This window comes from Hoplias malabaricus, chromosome 6 (assembly GCF_029633855.1).
Source record: "Hoplias malabaricus isolate fHopMal1 chromosome 6, fHopMal1.hap1, whole genome shotgun sequence".
Lineage (NCBI taxonomy): Eukaryota > Metazoa > Chordata > Actinopteri > Characiformes > Erythrinidae > Hoplias > Hoplias malabaricus.
This window is the reverse complement of record NC_089805.1, coordinates 50517185-50541410: the sequence shown is the minus strand read 5'-3', so window position 1 is coordinate 50541410 and position 24226 is coordinate 50517185. Positions and strand designations below refer to the sequence as shown.

Here is a 24226-nt window from a genome sequence, read left to right as displayed (position 1 = left end):
ATCTGATTTACATTCATTTCAGATTTACAGACACCTTCATACCGACATTCTCATGGTCCTACCGTAAACTTCTCCGTACTGAGATCAATGGTTCTAATTACCATTATTTACATTTTCCCCAATGTATTATTTATATATATTTGTCAAATGCAGGTCTTCTAAACTCACATTATTTCTATGTTGACATTTGTCATCTTCTCCTTTGTCATGTCTCATTAACCCTGGATCACCATCTTCAGCTCTTCCTTCCACCGTTTACACATTAGAATCCACCTTAATATAGCTGTGTTTTTTGTTGTGAACAGTTTGAGATTATTATCTTATTGATATATTGCTATGAGAGATGTTTTATACAGTTTTAGTACATTATTTATGTGATACATGACAGTAAACATTAGTGTTATGATTCAGGTCAGGAGGACTCAATCGTGGGGACGTCGACCCAGAGGGGAGAGACCGACACAGGGAATTTATAACAAAAGGGCTTGGGCCAGACCAAGTAACGGAAAATAACTGAAGGTAAAGTATACGGGCGCTGGGTGAGACCCCAGCTTATGAGCCCAAACAAAACAGGAAAACCAAAAAGCTCAATTCAAACCACAACAGAGAAAAAAAGCAATACCCCAGGGGAAATATTAAATGTGTGTGGGTGCTTAGACTATAATTCACTCTTATCTTTATTCAGAAGTCACTCCAGAAAAGACTCTGTCCCTGTTTAAAACCTCTGCCATTGGTCTGCCATGAAATTTCTATGGGACCTTATGTTACCGTTACCCTGACAAAGGAGTGTAATTGAGTATAAAAGATAAGGGTGAGGAGGATCCCTGGCTGAGCGCTCTCTTAAATACGTGCTCGGCCACGTGCTCCTCGTCTGCGCTGATGACCCGAGGGTGAAAAGGGAGATGTAGTTCTTCTCCTGAGGTCGGAACTACGGGTGGTGCGCCCTCGGGTGGCGGCGAGCGGCTAGGGTTACACCCCTTTCTCCCTCAGTAGAGGGAGCAGACCAGCCTCTGTATGCCACCGGAGGAGCTGCAGTCTGGCTCCCTCTGGTGGCCGTAAGCCGACTCCTAACAATAGATGTGATTGTTCCTAGTCAGTAGAGTGACCATATCTGAGTTTTCAAAAAAGAGGACACATGGGGCAGGTGGGCATCACTAATGCTTCCACAACCAAACTCTGCTGCTGAAATGTAATACATAAACAGGTACTGGTTAACAAGATAAAAAACAAATGGACAGATTTTTGGACAGATTCATTTCCATTCAACATTTGGCCCTAAGCAAAAACAATCAAATAATATTTTTATCATTTGTTTTATCAATGTTTATTATCATTAAGACCTGTTATTATCTGTTCACACCACACTTCAAAACTGAAGCCCTGTATTAAAGCGACTAAAGTTTACATTTTGACTGTGTTTTTTAAACGTTACTAAAAGCAAGCACCACACTTTATCAACCAGAAGAAATAAAGACTCTATAAATGATCAGAGCATCGCTGGGATCCAGACATTTGTGTAAAAACACTTATATTTCATATTTTATAAGCTCTGTCTGATCAAACGTGCTGTAAGTGAGAGTTATAACTCAGTCTCTCTCCTGTTCTGATTTAATGATCCGGAGAGTTGGTCTGTTCTCTTCTAAAGTTAATGTTAAACAGAAGAACTGCGCAGATGTGACTGGATTAACTCAGAGAGTCAGTGACGGTCGGGTGTGTGTCCGTGTATTTGTGTCGTTATGGGGACAGAAGTGACGACTTTCAGTTTTGTAAAATACAGAGCAGAAAGTGAAAGGCTCGTGTGACACAGAAACGCTTCCGAAAACGAAGAAGAGACTAAGAGAATTTACCTTAACAACTTTCAACACATTTCTGTTCGAGGCTCCAAACACTGATGTGGAGCTCGGCTGAAAGTGATGTAAACACGAGCAGGGGCGCGCGGCGACGTGTGTCCCATTCTGCTCTGAGCCCCGCCCCCTTGAACACTGGATCCCTGCGCGCCCCTTTATTCACCTACAACAACGTCATCATACGTCATCGAAGTGCACTCTTCAAAAAAGGGATAAGGGATTACTGTAATAACTGGGACAGGAGAAAGACTGTGGACGGCAAAATCCCGGACGGTTTTGGAATCCCGGCCGGACGCGTTTTTTAGGGCCCGAAAAGAGGACATGTCCGGCAAAAAGAGGACGTCTGGTCACCCCACTAGTAAGTGTTTAACAACATTATTTTACAACATTCTTAAAGGAAAAACTAATCCAAAACACGTCCTTCCTGTTGTGACTGTTGAAGTCGTGACTGCAGCGTGGTGAGGGTTGGTGTGTGTGTGTGTGTGTGTGTGTATAAACACTCACATACAGCAGGGGTCCCCTGAGCACAGGGAAGTTAAACAATTAACCAATCACCAGCAAAACTAATTAAGAGCCATATGCCTTACTTTAACTGGACGGGAATTAACCCTTTATAAAGTGGACACTGTTCTTTTTGTAATAAACATTTATTTACAACTTCAGACGTGTCTGTGGAGAGTGTTCGTCATCCTCATCTTCACTGCGTCACTGCTGAGAAAATAAACTACACGGGGTGTAAACGTGTCGAACAAAAAACAGGGGAGTCTGCAAAACCTTTTTCTTAAAGGAGTTTCCACAGCTTCTTTTAACAATCGCCCTCTGTCAAAACTAACATTACGACTGCCCTCATCACCTTCTACTTCTAATAGTAAGCCATATCAATTTATAAAATTGTGTAAATAAAAAGAAAAAACAAAACAACCAATTAAACAGAGCACAGTCCAACTCACTGCTATGCAGCAAACACAAAAAACCAATGGCGACCAAGCTGACGTTGATCTGAAACAGCTGGTGAAACTGGGAATCCGGGTCACGGCACCACTGTAACCGGTGTCAATCTGCTAGCCCCCACAGAACCACCTCTGCGTTGTGTATAATGTCAAATCAAACAGGAGCCGGAACAGTCGCCTCATTCATGTATTTGTGTTGTAAAAGAAAACAGTTCATTGTTGTCTGTGAGAAGGCACTAGAAACTCCTGAGAGAACTTTTCATACTCAACTTCGCTCTACATTCCTCTCCTTTCTTACTGCCAAGCCCATGAATCACAAAATAAAATACAAACCAAATGTCGTAAATCATAAACAATTTTACCTCATTTATATAAAATAATAAATAAACAAAAATAACATTTCATATCTGCTCCACCTGGAATGGTGAAATCAGCTGGTGTCATGCACCGTGATCAGTGACGGTCAGGGGACCACAAGCGGAAGTTCTTTTAAAGAAACAGAAATAACGGTTACCCGAGGGACGGTACCGGGACGTTACAGAACGGTCCAGGAATGGGGGTTTGGGAACGTTCCATTAGTTCTAGAACAGGACGTGTTGCAGACGTCCATAAAGTCCTAGAAACGTCCTCCCCTTACAAAAGATTACTGCAGTTTTCTGTGAAAATACTGCATAATTCATCAAGGAAAAACACAAAAACTTTAAATTGCAGTAAAATGCAGTTTTTTGGACACAAAAAAACTGCAGGTTTATACAATACTACGATTGTTGCAAGCTTTATGCAGTTCAAATACAATAATGCAGTACAACTGCAATACAAATAAAGTTATTTTTCATTTGATCATTTGCAGTAATGTAAATGAGATACAATAACTGCAGTATTCACAAAAAACTGACACTATTTATGAGCTGCATGAAAATATTTAATACATGGTAAAGACAATTAAACACACAAAAGACAATGTTACAACCAATGAAATTTATTGTCACAGTTCGTTTACAAGTTATGTGATATTTTGTATATCACATTTTATATATAAGATAATGTTAAATTATGTAAGTATGAACTGAAAAAATAAGTCCATCTAAGAGGATGGAATTTGTACAACGCACTTTCTTTTTTTCCAAAGGTTGTCTTCATTGTTCAGCTTTGTACGGATGACTGCCTTGATCTGGGATGCTGAAACATTAAACTTCTGCTGGATGTGGTCTGCATCAAACAAAAAAGTCATCTTACATTTTACTTTGAATTATAAACTCAAACTTATTTTGAATTATTAATTATGTCCAGTTCCATTGATTACTCCCCTTCTCCACCCAAGCTGATTGCTTTCACCAATATATGCGGAGTTGCCAAACTCCTGTTCACGGAATAGCAGTGGTAAACTGTAAACCATGTGAAAGCCATTCTTTAAATGTACTGCACATTAGTTAAGAGGTTACATTAAAAATGACAAAAAATGCAGTTCTTAAACTAACTTGCTCAACATAATTAAACAGGGATTATAAAATATCACATGATTTTCAAATGCATTTTGTTTATCCCTCTGACAGAAAGAATACTAAGCAAAAAAAGCAATTATTTGTTATTCACAATGTAATGTTGTTCAAATTCTGTTGAAACTGAAGTTCTATTGGTCTTGGAAGAGTTAATATACATTTATGAATCTGATGCCAGCATCACTTTTAAAATGATGGGATAGGAGAAACAAACAACTAGTAAAGTTTTTTAAATTGTTTAATGCTTAGAAAACACCTGGTGGAACATCTCACAACTAATAATGTTAAATGGCAACAGGTCAGTAAAATGACTAGGTATAAAATGATTTAAAAAAGGACCATCCTAGAAAGGCCCAATTCACTATATAGTGAACTATGTGCACTTGAACAATTCCCCACTACTGGGCTCCCCACTACTGCTGCAGAGTGTAATTCATTTTTACAGCTCTGTCCTGAAATCAAGAGGGGATGCTGATTTCTTACCCTCCTCCAAAAAGTAAAATAGTGCAGTTTCTGCATTGCTGAGACAGGAGTAACAATGACATATGGTCTATTCTCCCTATTACAGGTCAATGAAGAATTACAATGCTTTTGAAGCTGAAATTTTAATGTAAAAATAGTATGTAGTGTTACTATACGGCTATTTTGTGTTGTATAGAAAGTAAATTAAATCCATTTGAGTATGGTTTATCCATGAAACAAATAACACCATCGTATGTTAAAATAGTATGAGATACTTGTAAGCAGCCTGAAAATAAAACAGGCCTTCTCAACTAAATTACCTTTCCAATCTCTCAGTTCCTTCTCTGCTTTGATTCTAAACCTCCTCTCATATTTGAAGTCTTGAATCTCAGTTTTAAATTTCTCTATCTCCTTCATCAAGTTGTCATCTGCTGATCTCAGTGCCTGGTGTATATTAACACATGGGAATATGAGCTGGATGGCCTTAATCAACTATAATAAAAGAACAGGGGGTAAAAATATCTGCCCATTGACTACTCACCGTATTTTCAGAGCAGCTTTTTTTTTTTACAGCAGCCATTATGTTTTCATGAATGGCTTTTTGTTTTGCTTTTTCTTCTTTGCGCTAACTGGAATGTCTTCCTGTATAAAAGAATTAAGAATAAAATACCAACAATCCAATAACAAAATATCAAGATTTAATTGCAGCTACAACACTGTCTGTTGTTGATTCACATCATGTCTGAACCATGACCATATATTTTTGAGTGCTATATTCATGAAGCTCTGTATGACAAAATATGTACAGAACATGGATGAAACAACAGAATAACATTGTTAGCATTTTATTTTATTTCTCATTAAAGCAATATTACATTATATTGTAATATTATATATTTAAATTATGAATGCGTATGATAAATATATAAATTATAGCAGCTAGATATCCCAGAAAACACATAAAACCGCAGAGGAAATGCCATCATAGTGTTATTCTGTGTGAATATATTTAACGTATGCATTATGCGCAGTCCTGTCATTCTTTCTACTATTTAACTACGTTGAATTACATACGTTGTCACGTTTTAGATATCACGATATGTGTCACTAAATACACTTATCATCAGTGAAGTCACCCCAAGCTCCGTCGCTGGCCGTTTAGATTTTTCCCTCTTTCCCTTACACAAATCCTCCTTTGGAGCAAATAGGGGTATGTGTGTAATATCACTATTCCCCTTCTCAACTTTCCTTTGTGTCTCAATGATGGATTGGCGAGTCGCTGTAGAAAAACAAATGTCACAGTAAAAGAGTAAGCTAGCAATAACACTAGTTAGCATATGGTCGTCGCAGCTAGGCTAATAACAACAACGCCAGCTTTCAAAATTTACGATTAGCTAGTGCTAGTGTTAGCGCTGACTGTAGTGCGATCACCGCACAGATGTAAATAATAATTACAATATGGTCATACACTACGTGTTAGGATCATTAATAAAAAGTGGTAAGTAAAAAAATAAACGGATTAAACTTACCGCTAAACTGAATAACTCGACACGGCCAGCGTTCACTTTCAGCTGAGGGAGACTTTTTCCACAAGACGTACACTTCTTCTCGTTTGTCCCATAGATAATAGATGAAGTGCCTCCTGCTTGAGTTTAGACATGTCCGGATACTTCAGTTCTGATATTTCACAGATATGAATTATGTTGTCTGTGAAAAAGTCCACTAAAGCGTACTTGACTTCCATGTTGAACGATCCGTCGTCCTCTTCGTTCAGTAGATAGCTAACGTACTTTATCAGAATGTCCGTTACAGTACTGGGTTGCGCGGCTTGATTTAAATGTTTTGCGGGCCTCCTTTAATTTAAATTTGCGTCACTACTTCTCTTATTAGTTACCGCTACTCTATTGCAGACATGGTCCCTCGACTGCGAAAGAAATATAAATTATTTCTGGAGGATGACGACACTCCTGAAAGAAAAAATCCCCCCAAAAGAAGAAAACAGTACAAAGTATACCTTGAAGATGACTCGGAAGACACTCCTAGAAACACCATCATTAGAAGGACTAGCAAGGTAAGCATAATCAATCAATCAATCAAATTTTATTTATATAGCGCTTTTCACAACAAAAAGTCGTCACAAAGCAGCTTTACAGAGATCCGGGTCCAAGCCTCCTATGAGCAAGCCAGGGGCAACAGTGGCAAGGAAAAACTCCCTCAGCACACGAGGAAGAAACCTTGGAAGGAACCAAGACTCATACGGGGAACCCATCCTCCTCGGGTCGACACCGGAGACACAACAGAGAACAGAAGTAAAAGTGAAATGACCGATGAAGGGGTTATAGTAATATAAATGTAGTATATTAGTGATGATGGAGAAGCAGAAATGAAAATGGTGAGGATGATGATATTAGTGATGTATGAGTCTGATGAAGGAGGAGGTGATCAGGGATTCAGTGTGAGTTAAAATTAGGTGCAGAGTTAATCTGAAATAAAACAGCATGGCCAAGCATGATAGTGTAGATGAGACAAGGACAGGATCTTGTACAGGACACACAGGGGCTGGATCAGGGCAACACCTGGAGAGCAGCAGGACATCTCAAAGCATGAGAGAGAGACAGGAGAAAGAAAGCCAGACAAAGGGAACAAATAAAAACACAGAGGTTAGTAGGGTCATGGTAAAGAACGGGGAAATTTGTCCTGCGAAAAAAGCTTCCACTGGTCAGGCAAGAGAACCCAGCGACAGACAGCGTGTTGGCGGTTACTACACAGCTAACTAAGAATGCTGTAGCTATGGTGATATGACAGGGTTAACACAGAACAGTGATAATATGAAAACCAGCCCGAACACCAATAGAGAAGGAGTAACCTGAAGGTGAGTGATTAACCAAAAGCTTGTTTAAAAAGGTAGGTTTTTAATCTAGATTTAAAGATTGAGAGTGTGTCTGAGCCCCGAACAGTAACCGGAAGGCTATTCCAGAGTTGAGGAGCTTTGTGAGAAAAGGCTCTTCCTCCTGCTGTGTTTTTCTTAATGCGAGGAACAAAGAGTAGATGGGCATCCTGTGAACGAAGTGTACGTGACGGGCGATAAGGTATGAGAAGTTCAGTAAGATACTGCGGGCCTAAACCATTTAGAGATTTATAAGCTAAGAGGAGTATTTTATAGTCAATGCGAAATTTTACAGGTAGCCAGTGTAGGGACGAGAGAACTGGGGTGATATGTTCGAATTTTCTAGCTCTAGTGAGCACCCTGGCTGCTGCATTTTGAACTAACTGAAGCTTGTGTAACGCTTTGCACGAGCTCCCTGCCAGGAGCGCATTGCAGTAGTCTAGACGTGAAGTTATAAAAGCATGCACTAGTTTCTCTGCATCTTTTAATGATAAAATATGCCGAATTTTGGCAATATTGCGTAGGTGGAAGAAGGCGGTTTTGACTGTATTGGATATGTGGGTATCAAATGTGAGAGTCGAATCAAAGGCTACCCCTAAGTTTTTAATGATGGCATTGTGTTTTACTGTTGAATTATCAATAGCAGCATTTCTGAGTGAATGTATCTGAGTATCTTTACCTAGTAACAAGACCTCAGTTTTATCAGAATTTAACATGAGAAAGTTTTGCATCATCCAGTCTTTAATTTCAGTTAGACATTCTGTTATTTTACGTAGACAAGCAACATCATTGGGTTTGGCTGATATATACAGTTGTGTGTCATCAGCATAACAGTGGAATTGAATCCCATGCTTACGGATTAGTCGACCCAGTGGCAGCATGTAGAGTGTGAACAATACAGGGCCGAGCACTGATCCTTGTGGAACACCATATTTAACTAAAGTATGATTAGAGGACTTATTATTCAGATAAACAAATTGGTAACGATCGGATAAATAAGATCTGAACCAAGAGAGGGCAGATCCTTTTATTCCTACCAGATTTTCCAGCCTATCAAGAAGCATCACATGATCTATGGTATCAAATGCTGCACTAAGGTCAAGCAGCACCAGAATAGATATATAGCCCTTATCATGTGAAAGGAGTAAGTCATTAGTTACTCTTGTTAGAGCCGTTTCTGTGCTGTGATTTGGTCTAAATCCAGACTGAAAAATGTCATGAATGTCATTGTTTTGTAGATAAGAGCACAACTGCTGTGACACGACTTTTTCTAGAATCTTAGCAATAAAAGGGAGGTTTGAAATTGGCCTGTAGTTTGCGAGTACGAGAGGGTCAAGATTGGGTTTTTTAATAATTGGTTTGATTACCGCTAGTTTCAGAGGTTTTGGTACATATCCAATGTTGAGGGATGAGTTTATTATTGTGAGCAATGGTCTAATGACTTTAGGTAAAATTTGTTTAAATAATTGTGTTGGTACAGGATCCAGTAAGCATGTAGTTGATTTAGATGAGCTAATTAAACTAAGCAAGTCATTTTCATCGACAGAATTCAAGTAGTCTAAGTGCACCTCAGAGCTGGCGGGTGGTTCATCTACGAGAGCCGATGTGACTTTGGACTGATTTTGGATTTTGAGGCGAATGCAATCAATTTTATCATTAAAAAACATCATAAAGTCATTGCTACAGAAATCAGAGGGAACAATGGGGTTGATTTCCTTTTTGTTTCCAATTAGATTTGATACAGTGCTAAAAAGGAATCTAGGGTTGTCTTTGTTGTTTTCTATAAGGGAAGAGATGTACTGTGATTTGGCTTTAGATAAGGCATGTTTGTAGTCGGTGAGGCTGTGCTGCCATGCAATTCGGAAACATTCTAGTTTTGTGTGTCTCCATTTACGTTCATGGTTACGGGCAGCCAGTTTTAATGCACGCGTGCTGTCACTGTACCATGGAGCAAGCCTTTTCTCTCTAAATTGTTTGGTCTTGACTGGTGCAACACTATCTAGGTTTGTACACAATAAGTGTTGTAGGTTGTTTGTAATGAGCTCAAGGTCATTTGGGTGAGTTGGAGAAGAAATGGTGGTAAGGTCTGGAAGGTTGTTGATAAAATCACTAACTGTTGAGGATGTTATAGTGCGCTTTCTAATATAGCGTGGTTGTGGACAAATATCAAAGTTTAACGCTATTTCATATGTGATTAGATGGTGATCAGAGATGGTCTCATGTAGCGAGAGATTGGATAGATTCTTTATCTCAATGCCCCGTGTTAACACTAGGTCCAATGTGTGTTTGCATTGATGAGTGGGCCCAGTAACATTCTGAGTGAACCCTAGCGCATCCAAAATTGATTCAAATGCAATTTTAAGTGGATCATGGTCCTTCTCAAAGTGAATATTGAAATCACCAACAATTAAGGCCTTTTCTGATACGATAACTACACTTGAGAGAAAATCAGCAAATTCACAAAGAAATCCTGTATAAGGGCCAGGAGGACGATAGATTGTGATGAGCATAAATGAGTGCTGCCTTTTTGATGCAGTGACTTTAAGAGTAAGTACTTCAAAGGATTTAGTATCATAACTAGATTTTTGTGTTGTGTCAATGGTAGGGTCATAAATTGTGGCTACACCACCACCACGACCAGATGTTCGTGGGCAACTGTAATAGCTGAAGCCAGGGGGAGTGGACTCATTTAGGGCAATGTATTCATTGGCTTTAGCCCATGTTTCACAGAGACATAATGCATTGAGTTTGTTATCAGTAATGATATCACAGACAGTGAGTGCTTTGGATGTTAGAGATCGTATATTTAAAAGCCCTAATTTAATGCTGGAAGTGCTGAAATATTGCGTTCGCTGCAGTGCCTTGGTGTTAATTCTAATTACGTTGTTAAAACTGATTTTTGGGCGTTTGTGATAACACGCTTTGCGGGGAACAGACACAGTCTCAATGCTGAAAAATTTATTAGCGTTAATCAGAGTGGGTGACATGGACATGCTACTCATCATACTAGCAGTAGAGAGATGGTCAGGAGGAACATTAGGAATTTTAATATTACTTACCTGCTCGCTATCCATTCCACCTACCTGACTGATGTGACTGGGAATGACCAGTCAGTTCCGGCGCAGAACCACCTCAATGTTCTCAGAGAGAACTACGGATCCTAGACGGCTCGGATGAAGCCCATCCCAACGATACAGGGCCGGACGCTCACGAAAGCACTCCCAGTTGTCGACGTAGTCCACGCCGACAGTGCCGCACCAATCCAGGAGCCAGGAGTGGAGCCCGAAGAGCCTGCTAAACGCCTCGCATCCTCGACGGTAGGTGGGCAGGGGGCCAGAGACGATGATCCTAGCATCCGTCTTCTTCCGAGCGGTATCCAGAAGCGAACGGTAGTGCTCCTTCAGGACCTCGCTGCGGCGGGCGGAGATGTCGTTCGTTCCCACGTGGAGAACGACGGTGCCGAAGTCCTCGCGCTGCCGAAGCGCCGACGGAAGACGCCTGGCAACGTCCAGGACACGTGCGCCTGGGAGACAAGACACGGTTGCATTACTCTTTATCCCCGGCACTTTTAAATGTCTAACTATTGAATCACCAATAATAAGAACACCGTCCTGTTTAGTCTTCGGCGCTGGAGCAGGTGAAGGCCAGGAGCTGAGCACCTCAAACCGGTTGGCAGAAGTGAAGACTGGCTGCGGTGGAGGGGGGGACGGCCTCGGCTTCCCACGCCCACGCTGGCGCTCCCATCCCGGTGCAGGCGTGTAGATGGGTACCCCCGCAAACCGCCGCGGCAGAGGAGCCGGAGAGGCGACGGCCACGTAGGAGGCGTCGCGGGCTGCCTCGAGTCTCGTCTTCTCCCGCTGGAGCTCCGTCTGCTTCTCCAAGAGACGCTGAATCCGGCGACCGAGCTGCTCGAGCTCCGCGCCGAGCTCAGAAAGGGCTCGTTCCTCGGCAGGTGCCATGAAGAGAAAAAAAATAAACAATGAGAAATAATATGTACGAAAAAAATGAAGTTAAGAAGCACGGTGGGTTAGGAACGATGAAGACAGCACACTAGGATAAGCAATGCCAAAGAATATGCAATAGAGATTGTAAATAAACGTCTAAAGGACTAAAACAGCGACAAACGGCAAACAATTTCAAATCAAGCACGCGAGTAGTCAGCCGGAAGTGACGTACCTGTGACAATCAACCACTATTGTGTGTTCTATTATCAACATTCAGTCATTCTTTCATTCATTCACTGCCTACTGTTGTGTATTATTCTGTTGTGTTACTATTTCAGAAAGTAATAACACTAGTAAGTCGTGCACTATTTTCTCAGTGAAGGAACAAACTGTCCCTTGTGACTCATAGATAATCACTGAAAATACGTCCCCAGCTTTAAATAACATCACAAATCTAATAAATACCTAATGGAAAGTCATTGTGAAACTCTTCACTTCCTGATCTTCTGTTTATATTTGAATGAATGCTTTAATTACAATGTGCTGACGATACGCCTCCGTTTTAAAATAAAAGTCTGTAGCAGGACATAGGACTGACACAAACTGCAGTTTAAAACTGAGTCTCCCTCTACATCACTGCATTGAAAATGTGTGTGTGTGTGTGTTATGGAATACACATTTAATCCAATATGATCTCGGCTGTGAGACTGGCTCCTTTCTAAAGCGCACATCTCATACACCTCTCTCTCTCTCTCTCTCTCTCCCTCTCACACACCTCTCTCTCTCTCATACACCCCTCTCTCTCTCTCTCTCTCTCCCTCTCATACACCTCTCTCTCTCTCTCTCTCTCTCTCTCTCTCTCTCTCTCTCTCTCTCTCTCTCTCATTGCCCGCTCCCAGCTGAAAGAGCGCGGTGCACAAATGTGAATCAGACGTGCGGTGATGTACCGGACACACCACAAGTTTGTTTGGTGTTTCTCTGTTGTAGTGATTTGTATTGATGTAAACCCCAGTGATGCGCGGCTGATGAGAGACTTTACTGTCCTCCTCCTGTGCAGTCTGAATTCCCGGGGGAATGATGGGAATGCTCCTGGAATGGTGAAATCAGCTGGTGTCATGCACCGTGATCAGTGACGGTCAGGGGACCACAAGCGGACGTTCTTTTAAAGAAACAGAAATAACGGTTCCCCGAGGGACGGTACCGGGACGTTACAGAACGGTCCAGGAATGGGGGTTTGGGAACGTTCCATTGGTTCTAGAACAGGACGTGTTGCGGACGTCCATAAAGTCCTAGAAACGTCCTCCAGTGAACGTTACAAATGTAAACGAACAGGGCGTCTGCGTGTTTGCTGGGTGTTCGCATAATTCAAGTTCAGCTCGGATTAATGTCTTTAAATAACATTGAAAAAGGCAGACTGCTCTCTGTCAGATGTGTCTCGAGACTAAAACAATGGAAATGAAACACTGCAACATTCTCCGTTCTTTGTGATGTTCCTGAGCTGCACCGGAGCTGTACTCACCACAGCAGAGCACACGACTACTGCCGAGACTGCGCTGAACCCCAAATATATACAGGGGCTGTAAATATGCTGACCGACCAGCGGGGGGAGCCACACCCATTCAGCAGGAATTTCGTGTCGTGTCGTGTCGCAGTCACACAGCTCCAGGGACCTGGAGGTTGTGGGTTCGATTCCCACTCCGGGTGACTGTCTGTGAGGAGTTGGTGTGTTCTCCCCGTGTCCGCGTGGGTTTCCTCCGGGTGCTCCGATTTACTCCCACAGTCCAAAAAACACACGTTACAGCTGGATTGGCGACTGGAAAGTGTCCGTAGGTGTGAGTGTGTGAGTGAATGTGTGTGTGTCTCTGTCCCCTCCGGGGTGTATTCCCGCCTTGCGCCCGGTGATTCCAGGTAGGCTCTGGACCCCCTGCGACCCTAAATTGGATACAGATAATGGATGGATGGATGTTCTACACTTTTACATATAGATATTTACATTTAATATTTCATGATTTTAAATAAATTAGAGTTTATCCACACGGTAAAATAGAGACCCAAAAAAACACAAAATCCCAAATCTAATGGCCGTTTTACATTGAGAAATAATGTTAACCCCAAGCACACCCTCAAGATACAGTGCCCTCTAGTGGCCACTTCCAGTTACAGCTCACACAGGAGGTGAATTTCTGCTGTTAGTGCATTACAGATGATGACATTAAAAGAAAGAACCCGACATAAAATCCCAAGTCTCTAAACTCAGCGCTTTAGAAAGGGAACTTAACGAGTAATTAATGAATTTAAAACCCCATCCTATTTAGAGGGTGTCTGCTAATGCATTGCCCTCTAGTGGCCATTTCCAGTTATCGCTCACACGGATGGATTTCTGCTGCTCATGGGCTGCTGTGACGTAATGTTTATGGCGTGGGCGCCATGTTGGGGACCGGTCTGTTTTCAGAGCGCAGCGCTAATGTAAATGAATGGGAAAAACGGATAAATGAGTCTCATACACAGCTCCTCTCCCTGCACTGGAGAGAGGTTTACAACCCCCAGAAACACACCTCCTCTCTGTGTCAGAGGGGTAAAGGAGCGCACTGTGGAACACAATGGAATGAGGAGAAAAAGACCCTTAAAGTCGGTTAGACACAGCATTTTCATCATAGAATCTAATGGAACACTGTTCTCATGTGAATCTCTGCTGTGTTTCTCTGCTCTTCTGAGTCTGAGAGAGTTATTCACACACAGATCACACACGAGCTTCAGTAATCGTCTTATTTCCCTCGTGTTTAAGAGACTTCAGACAGACGCCACATGTTCCTCAGCCCCACCCACACTTTACAGGGTGAATCTGATCCTGCTGTCGCTGAGCTCTGAGAGTGGAACATGTGTTTGGAGGACAGTGTTTATCAGGACCGGCTGCCTGTATTATTTCTTTGGTTTGACTAAAGGGTTAATAAAGGAGATGTTGTCTGAAAGTGTGTGTGATCAGTGAGAGATGTTTCCATGACGTCGTGAAGCCGAGGCCGAATCCCAAATGTCTCCCTCCACCCTCCGCTGGGCACAGTCTGTCATAAAATAATGGTCTGTGAACAACGTGCTTTTAATGTCAACAATAAGGTAGGGTTAGGGTTAGTGAACACACACACACACACACACACACACACACACACACAGTAGTGCACTAGGGGCTGTGAACACTAATAACTAATAACACAGACTGTAATTAGATGCTAATTTGACAGAGAAGCTTAGGGTTAGAGTTCAAAAGGAATCCCCTGTTTACATTTCACTACATTTCTGACGGCCCTTGATAAGCGCATCACCACATTAATCACAGACAGCAGAGACCTGGGAGACAACGTGAGGGTTTCCTTGGACAAGTTGATGAGCAGGTGATTATGGGGTAGATATAGTTCTGTTTATTTAGACCTACAGTATTGTGAACTCATTTGTTTTGCTGGTTCTGTGTTTGTCTTAAAAATGTACAGAAAATAAATTCCTGGTTTTAAAATCACTGTGTTAAAGTTTTAAATGTGTGTGTGTGTGTGTGTGTGTGTGTGTGTGCAGCAGGAATATTCAGCTCCAGTCTTGGAGAGATCTGAGGGGAACGTCCCTGATCTACAGTAAACACAGAGAGAGAGTGTTATTCTGTGTTTGTGGCTCTTTAAATATCACCTCCTTCCACCTTGTAGACCACAGACGTAAGAGGGCCACAGCTCTAAGGCACTGCCACTGACACCAAGGGGACGTGAACCAGTCTTAAACATCTGCCTGGTGAGTTCTCAGCGGTATCATTGGATAGAGCTCGTCTGATAGTAAAGACCCACAGGTTTGAAGATTGGATACAAGTCAAAGCTCTTCAAATCTGAAAAACCCTAGTGTTTAATGATCTTTTTGAATTGTAAACATGAAAATGAATGACATGGTGGGATCTGACCTTTGTAAACTATTGTATACACTTTTAAATACAACAGAACTGACTGTAAGTGGAGAAGAAATTGAAAGTCCAGCAGCATGTAGAGAAGCACACTTTGCATAATTTACATGTTACATTTCTTACTGTTTCTGTACTGACTTCAGAAAGGTCACTGCAGTCTCTGAGCCTGATTCTCTTCCTCTGCTCCACATGGAGGACTGTGTGGATCAGGTTGGTTCTGTGAAGTTTGTAACAAAACTCGATTTATTTAAAGGTAATTGGTAAGTGCCACTCACCTCTCGTTCTTCAGAGATCTCTGCCTTCGTCACTCCAGATACTTTCATGCACTACACAGTCATGGCCTTTGGACTCCGGAATGCCCCTGCTGTACTGGGTGATGTACCTAACTGTGCAGCTTACCTAGATGATGTTGTGGTATGTACTGACACATGGGACCAGCACCTGGAAATTTTAGAATCAGTTTTCACTCGTTTACATGATGCTTCTCTTGTTCTGAATTTAGAAAAGTGTGAATTTGGTAGAGGAGTTGTTTCTTACCTTGGGAAAATAGTAGGTAAGGGTCAGGTGAAGCTATTAGACGCCAAGGTGCACGCCATTAATGCTTTCCCAGTTCCTAAGACGAGGCGTGAACTAAGACGTTTCTTAGGTATGGCCGGATATTAGAGATGTTTTTGTACAAATTTCTCAATTGTTGTGTTGCTGCTTACTAATCTTCTGAGACAGAACGCCCCTTTTGTTTGGTCCTCTGAGTCTCAGACAGCTTTTGACTCTGAAACTGCTGCTTAGTAACAGCTCTGTGCTTGCAGCACCTGCCTTTAATAAGCCTTTCATATTAGAGGTGGACGCAGGTGATACTGGAGCAGGTGCTGTCCTTTAACAAGAAGGTGAAGGTCACACTGACCATCCTGTTTCCTTCTTTTCTAAGAAGATTTTAAAACATCAGCTAGTGTATAGCACCATAGAGAAGGAGACACTCGCCTTACTGTTAGCACTCCAACACTTTGAAGTCTACATTGGTAATAGTTCTGTTCCAGTCCCCATTTTCACTGACCACGATCCTCTAACTTTCCTTAGTCGTATGTGTAACTCAAACCCGTGATTAACGCTCTGTCTCTCATACTTCAGGGTTTCTGTTGGTCTATCTGTCACAAGCGGGGTGTAGATAATGTTGTTGCAGATGCCCTGTCTAGGTGTTAAAGGACTGTACCCGTTATGGGAAATAACTCCTGGTTCTGAGGTAGTAATCAGTCCGATCAGAACTCATGACGAGACGCTCAGAGATCTCCCTCTGTTTCTCCTGAGTGTGTAGTAACTCATACACAAGGCCATAGGGACAGTGAAATATCCTCCACACACTCACTCTGAGCTCTTCAACCTGACAGTGATATGAACACAGTCCTGATCTAAAGGGAGCAGTGATCCTCCTCAGTCCAGAGTTATTTGGAGTCTAGACGTCTCTGATCTGGAGCGTGGTGTGAATGGGGGAGTCCTCAGTGCAGAGTAAAGAGCTGATTCCTCGTTAGTAAAGTGCAGGAAAGCTGTTGTAGAAACGTCCCTGTCTCAGAAAGATCAGTGGATTGTTTTTGGGATGAAGGGCTGCTGCTGTGAAGATTCCCTCCCTCTGTTTCTGCTGGTGGAGACGGGAACGCTGTGTTTCAGATCATTGTTCCAGAAAGACTCCATCAACACGTGTTAATCTGGGCTCCTGGTCATTGTTTCTCAGGGCGTCTCGACTCGTCCGTCACAGTGAACGTTACAGTTTAACCCTTTATTAACCATCACACTGTCTTTAGTTTAAATAACTACTGCCTCCATCACCTGGGACTGATACTTTTTAATCAGAATTATTATTAACACTGAAGTGTACGAGCTCTGAAACAGTTCATACCTCATTAATATGAATATTAACACTGCTCCAACATCCCAGCACCACACACTCACATTATTTACAGCACTGTTCCAGTTAAACACAGAGAAATAAATAAACTCCTACAGGAGGAAGTGGAAAGTTGTGCTGGACTCAGTTTAACAGAGTTTTAGCTTCATGAAGCAGAAAATAATCTGAATCAAATTTCCAGCTCATCTTCTGTATGACAGCAGTGCAGTGTGGAGTTCTGACACTGGGGGGTGCTATAGGGCAGCCTTTGGAACTGAACATCACTCACAGAAAGAGGGGTGTGTGGTGAGGGGCTGGAGCGGAGCGTCCGGGTGGAGGACACTTTCTAATGTCCCAGAGAGGAGCGTAAAGAGCTGTGGGGGTCTAGAACAGCGCTGGAGAAATGGAGCATTCATTCATTCACAAACAGGAGTGATGTCAGGTAAAACAGAGGAATATAAGACAAGCAGCTTGTGTTTATTTGTTTGGGAAAATAAACAAAACTAAACAGTTCAAAAGAGAATGATTTGTTAAAAATATATTTCCATCTCTCCTCTCTGATCCCTTCTTCTTTTATCTTTCCCTCAGAGGGAAGAAAGGAACAGACACATCATGGAAAACTGGATCTCTGTTACTAGAGCATTATTTCTAGCTCTTCTCTCAAGGCTCCTCTCACACATGATCTTCCATAGCGACTGTTGCTAGGCTGGACAAGCTTTTACAGAACAGTGGAATAAATCTCATTCAAACTTATGACAAACTGCAGTGATTTAGTTTAATGATCTTCTTCATGTTCTGAAACATCTGTTACACTGCCACCTAGTGGTCTGTCTGTGTCAGAGACTCTGTTCCAAACCTGTTCTAAAAATGACTGCCCCGTTGTGGGAGACCCGCTCTGTGGAGCATTAACTGGTTCATTCTGGGACGACAGAGTGGTTTGATTCTTCACTTCATGAGAGCTGCATTTGGTGGCACGGTGGAGCAGCAGGTAGTGTCTCTCTCACACAGCTCCAGGGAGGTTGTGGGTTTGAGTCCTGCTCCGGGTGACTAGTCTGGTGTGTTTTCCCCACAGTCCAAAAACACACGTTGGTACGTTGGCAACTCAAAAGTGTCCATAGGTGTGAGTGTGTGAGTGAATGTGTGAGTGAGTTGCACTGTGAAGGACTGGCACCCCCTCCAGGGTGTGTTTCTGCCTTGCACCCAATGATTCCAGGTAGGCTCTGGACCCACCGCGACCCTAAACTGGATAAGGGTTACAGATAATAAATGAATGATTGAATGAATGAGAACTGCACTGTACAGAAAACAATAAAAATAATAATAAAAAATCACTTTCATACACATTGTTTGATACTTTTTGGTGGTAGAAATTATTAACTGCTACAACACTAACGGCATTTCACCTCCTCTCCACAGTCAGCAATGACTCCCAGAACTGGGCCTGGGGAGATTGGGCTCATGTGCAGCTGCTCCAGAGCGTCCCAGGTCATCTGATGTTCTTCTGTAGAGATTATACACACTGTGTCCACACCGGGGCCCACTGTAATCACTTACTGTGAGGAGCTTTTAGAGCAGGATGGTTCCATTCACCTCCACTGTCCACTGTTCTGACCCCTGGAGTTCTCTAGAACCAGAACGCTTTCCATCACTGTGTTTACGTCTGTTATGGCAATTGTTCAAGTGTCACCAGGAAGGAAGACTTCAAATTCTCAGGCCCGAGGAGAAACCAGAGGAATAAAGACAGTCAAGTATTTGCTCCAGTCTCTAGTTTATCTAGAGCAGTGTTTTTCAAACTCTGGGTCGCGACCCTTGGATGGGTCGTGAGCCAAAAAAAAATGGGTCGCTCAAAAATAAATTAATAAATAATTAAAATAAATATATTTTTCACAGGCTCACAAAAACAGTGTTGTTTTAACAGCCACATCACGAACGCCCCCTAGTGCTGGCTTTATAACAGTGCTGCAGCTCAGACATGTTGAGCCTAGTTGGTGCTGTTTAAAAGTTTTATTCAGAATAATATCGGTATTGAAAAATGAATAGGCCAACTACCAGTAGCATTGAAAGGTTCTTTTCCAAACAAAAACAGACTGAGACAGTGGCTCCGGAAACAACTGAAAAGGTGTGCAATCTTGAAGAGCAAACGGGAGAATGTTCTAGAGACGGCAGTGACCTACAAGCTAATCGCATTGCTGTTGAGCCAGTAAAGAAGAAACAAAAAATGAGTGCTAGGGTCTATAAAGATGAATTTTTGAAGTTTGGATTTGTAAACTGTCCCAGTGCAAGTAAAGATGATAAGCCAATGTGCCTTATTTGTGGTGAAAAGTTGGCGAACGAAAGTTTGAAGCCGGGAAAGTTACAACGTCATTTAACCACCCGTCATGGTGATTTGGCGGATAAACCCCTGTCGTTCTTCCAAAGGAAGGCTCAAGAAAGGCAAATGTCAGCACAGGTGCTAAGTAGGGTGCTGTCACACAATGACAAATTGCACTTAGTACTGTGTCACGGCAAACTTAGGATATTGCAGAGAATTTGGAAAATCAGCTAATATCCAGATTACAAACAGCCAAAGATTTTGCTATTCAGCTGGATGAAAGCACTGATATTTCTGCGTGCGCGACGTTGTTGGTGTATGTGAGATACATTTGGGAAAGCGAATTTGTTGAGGATCTGCTTTGCTGTTTGACACTGCCCTCAAAAACCACAGGTGAACAGATTTTTGAACAATTAAACTCATATATAACAACTCATTGGCTGGACTGGAGTAACTGCAAAGGTGTGACCAGCGATGGGGCCGCCTGCATGACAGGGAAAAACAGTCATTAAAAAGATTAAGGACGCGGCAGCCCAGAATATTACTTGGAATCACTGCTTTATTCACCGTGAAGCACTCGCAGCTAAAGGAATGCCACCAGAGGTGGAATTAGTGATGAAGGACATTGTAAAAATTGTCAACTTCATCAAAGGCAGTGCTCTCAACAGCCGTCTGTTTGAGAGCTTGTGTTCTGAAATGGGAGCACAGTACACGCATCTTCTTTTTCACACGGATGTCAGATGGCTGTCGAAGGGTAGAGTGGTCAGCAGAATTTACGAGCTGAGAGAAGAAGTACACACTTTTCTCTTGGAAAAGCAGTCACAACTTGCGGATTTCTTTTCTGAAGAGAAATGGCTGCTAACTGTGTCATACATTGCTGACATTTTTTCCATCCTAAATGAACTGAACCTAAAACTTCAAGGACATGACTGTCTTTTCAGACACTGTGAACAAATTCAAGGTTTTCAGAAGTCAGTAAAGTTGTGGCAACTTCGAATCAAATCCCAGTCTTTCTACATGTTTCTCAAAATGAACAAGCACATAGAGGAACGTGTGTGTCAAAGAAAGTGGTTGCTGACATGACACACCTTATTAAAGCACATCTGGAAGGACTGGCACAAAATTTCATGCACTACTTTCCACCTGGGAAGTTTGATGATCTTTATAACAAGCGGTGGGTGAAACATCCTTTTGAATTTGAAACCCCAGAATCAATAGCATCATTAAATCTAACCCCCCTGGAGGAGTCAGAAATGCTTCAATTGACATGTGACAGCACCCTGAAAACATTCTACAAAAATGAGAAATTATCAAAATTCTGGATTGGCCTCTCAGGTGACTACCCACTGCTCAGCAGAACAAGTGTTTTATTACTACTGCCTTTCACAACAACATATTTGTGCGAAGTGGGATTCTCCGTTCTAACTCAGATGAAGACAAAGCTGAGAAACCGACTGAAAGCTAGTGCTGATATGCGTGTTGCCCTCTCTTCTTGTCAACCACAATGGGACCAGATCATACATAGCAAACAGGCCCATCCTTCTCATTAAGAAAGTTAATTTTGTTTTGTGTTTTAGTAAACATTTATAGAAATATATATATATATATATATATATACATATTTATGTTGCCTGGGTCACGTGAAAACATCATGGACAAAATGTGGGTCACCAGGAAAAAAGTTTGAAAAACACTGATCTAGAGAATCACAACAGTTTATATAGGGCATTTGTCACATACACTTGTCCTATCTCTAATTACCTCCCCAAGTCCCAGACAATCCCAGTATGGTTCTGCCAACTCAACCCATAAAAATCCCCTCACTTCACCTTGTGAATTCCCTGAGGGGACTAGGGTCAGTCACGTCACCCTCTTTCAAACAGGATGCACATTTAACACTGATTAAGCTTCACTAAATCTAACTTAAGAACAAAGCACTTCTCCTGTCTCAAAAGACTTACAAAGGACATGTATCCAAGCACAGCACGTTCTGTCACTACATATCCCCTGCTGTGTTAAATCACTATATATTGAGAACATTATTAGTTTGCTTTTTTCCATCACATCCCTCCCTTTTTATAATTAATACATGTTTTAGGGTTCCCCTTGTCCTCTAATATTCTTCACCGGAAAAATCTTACTTTTTGTGGGTAACTATTATGGGTTGGGCGGACATTATTAGCCCAATGTTATATTTTCTCTTCACACACAAGCAGTCTGCGACTGCAGCCAAATCCTCAGGAGGAACTGAAACTTTAACACAGCTCAGGTTTATGGGTGTGTTCAAGTCAATGAGTTTAACAGTGCGGAAAACAGACACCACAGCTGTGTATGGGACACTAAACACTTCTCTCTATTTTGCACACCTCCTTCATGATCCCGCCAATCATTCCAGGAGGTGCACTTGCACAGCCAAGGACCCAGATCTTTCCACTTATCCTCAGGAAGTTTAGTCAATGATATACGAGGCTCAGAGTGTTCAAGCATATGTTTCCTTTGAAGTAACATGTTACACAATTGCTTCTGTGAGGGTGAGAAGATGACCTGAGCCACAGAGCGACCATCATGTACATGCACAGTGCAATGAAAGTGAAACAAAAATGTGTGAGAATCTTCCCCTTTCTGCAAAGTGCTTTCTAATGGTTTCTTTATCACATCTTTAACCTTGGTGTGAGACACACCTATAGAAGTAAATGCTTTATGTGTAAGCTAAGGTTTAAATGGAAAATATAACGCTCTAAGAGTAGATGTGGTTGCCCCTTAATCTTCTAGAAAGCCAGGTTCTATCCCTGCTACTGTCATCTTTATTCTAGGAATGGCAGTGTAAGCATCAGTTTGTGTTAATAACAATAATTGTTCACTTATCAGCTCATGATCTTGTCCAGATGCTCCACCCCCCTCTGGCTTCCCTGCTTCACCCTTATGAAACAATAATATGGTAATATATTGGAAAATATAGTTCAATATATCAAATAATACATTTCCATATATGAAAAATTAGTACATATATTCTCCAATATAGTTCAATATATGAAGGGACCATGTATGTCTATATATTGGTAAATATAAAAACATATTGTAATAAAGAAGTTGTTGAAGTACAGACACATTCACATCAAATATCTCTTTCCTGTCCCATATTACTCTGTTTCAGACCAAATGTATTGTCTTTATTTATCACTGTCCTTCTCAGTAAATCATTCTTCAACAAACACAGAAGAGTACCATGCAATGAATATATCCTGAATGTGCCAATAAAAGTCCAGTTCCTTACAGACCTTCCATACATTTAAATGACATTTTCTTTCTGTGGTGTTTCAAATTGTAAATATTTACAATCACTTTTTAAATCTGTCAAATTAATATCATTGCAGATTAAGAACATGACAATGATTGACCATAAATTACATTTTGGCTTTTTGGTCAGCAATTACATACAATATATGTATTAGGATGCACCCAATATACACTCGTGTATAATATCAAGGCCCTAGTCCTGCAGTCTGGCTTTTCTAAACATTAGTGAAAGAATGCAACAAGTCAGCAGGTGAAATTTCTTCCCTCGTAGATATTCTACAATCAGCTGCAAGTGGTGTTACTGAAAAGTGGTAGTGCTTAATAATCACAGCACTAAGGAGTGCTGAGGAGCATAGTGCAGAAAAGTGTCCAATGATCTGTTGACCTAATAACTGCAGAGCTCCACACCTGCTATTAGAACTGTAAAGACCAGCTCCATACTGTTGACTATGGGTTTAGAATGGAATGGCATAAAATCTCCTGTAAGTGGGCAGGTGTCCCAATATTTTTGTACATATAGTTTGGCAGCATTGAGGAAGAAAATCCCTAACTTCTCAGTCTTCCACACTGGATCTTGGAGGCATGCACACATAGAGACTTGCATGTTGTGGCAGATCAATTAGCAAACATTTTCCTTTGAACATTGTCACATCAAATAACTGCCCGGCAATACTCTCTTCAGACCAACCACATTTTCAGTTTAACAGTTTTTCTCAATTACTAGAACACAAAACTCTGTTTCTGAATCAAATTCTCAGTGTCCTAAACCCATTTATTGAAATTGTCACCCATTTGGCAGAACCATAAGCACATTTCACCTAGTTATTCACAACAGGTTCACCCTTTTGACAGAAACTTTTCACCTATTAAGACACAATTTGCAAACATATTTTCACCCACTAAATCGTTTTGCACTGTGATGCTCGTGGGCTGCATAATGGTAAGCACAGGTAGCAAAAGTGAAACTCAAATAAAGCACCGGTGTCACAACTTAAACACAGCCACTCTAAACTGATCACACATGTGACAAATGGTGTGAAGAAACCAATATAAGCCAGTACAAGGGTCCCAGTCGTAGAAGTTTCACTATGGATAGAAACAGAGAGGCAGAGTAAGGGGAAGAGGTGGAAGAAGAGGAGGGACGAGACAAAGAATGATGATTTCGGATGAAATACGGACAACCATCATTGACCACGTTCTTGTCCATGGATTGACTATGAGG

The 24226-nt window shown here is 41.6% G+C and overlaps 1 protein-coding gene across 2 annotated transcripts; it reads right to left on the bottom strand.

The window, feature by feature from the left end:
- Window positions 1–3848: 3848 nt before the first annotated feature.
- On the bottom strand, window positions 3849–11701 carry LOC136699857 (uncharacterized). 2 transcript variants are annotated; one of them, XM_066674895.1, is made up of 4 exons: window positions 6288–11664; window positions 5300–5400; window positions 5079–5202; window positions 3849–4006 (listed from the first exon to the last, which is right to left on the bottom strand). In XM_066674895.1, the coding sequence occupies exon 1, from the start codon at window positions 11602–11604 to the stop codon at window positions 10756–10758; it is 849 nt and encodes a 282-aa protein (XP_066530992.1). In that variant the 5' UTR covers window positions 11605–11664; the 3' UTR covers window positions 3849–4006; window positions 5079–5202; window positions 5300–5400; window positions 6288–10755. The 2 variants fall into 2 exon arrangements, 1 of the variants encoding a protein (XP_066530992.1); XR_010803679.1 differs by lacking the exons at window positions 3849–4006; window positions 5079–5202; window positions 5300–5400 and adding an exon at window positions 5621–6037 and having other exon boundaries at window positions 6288–11701.
- Between the last annotated feature and the right edge of the window lie 12525 nt (window positions 11702–24226).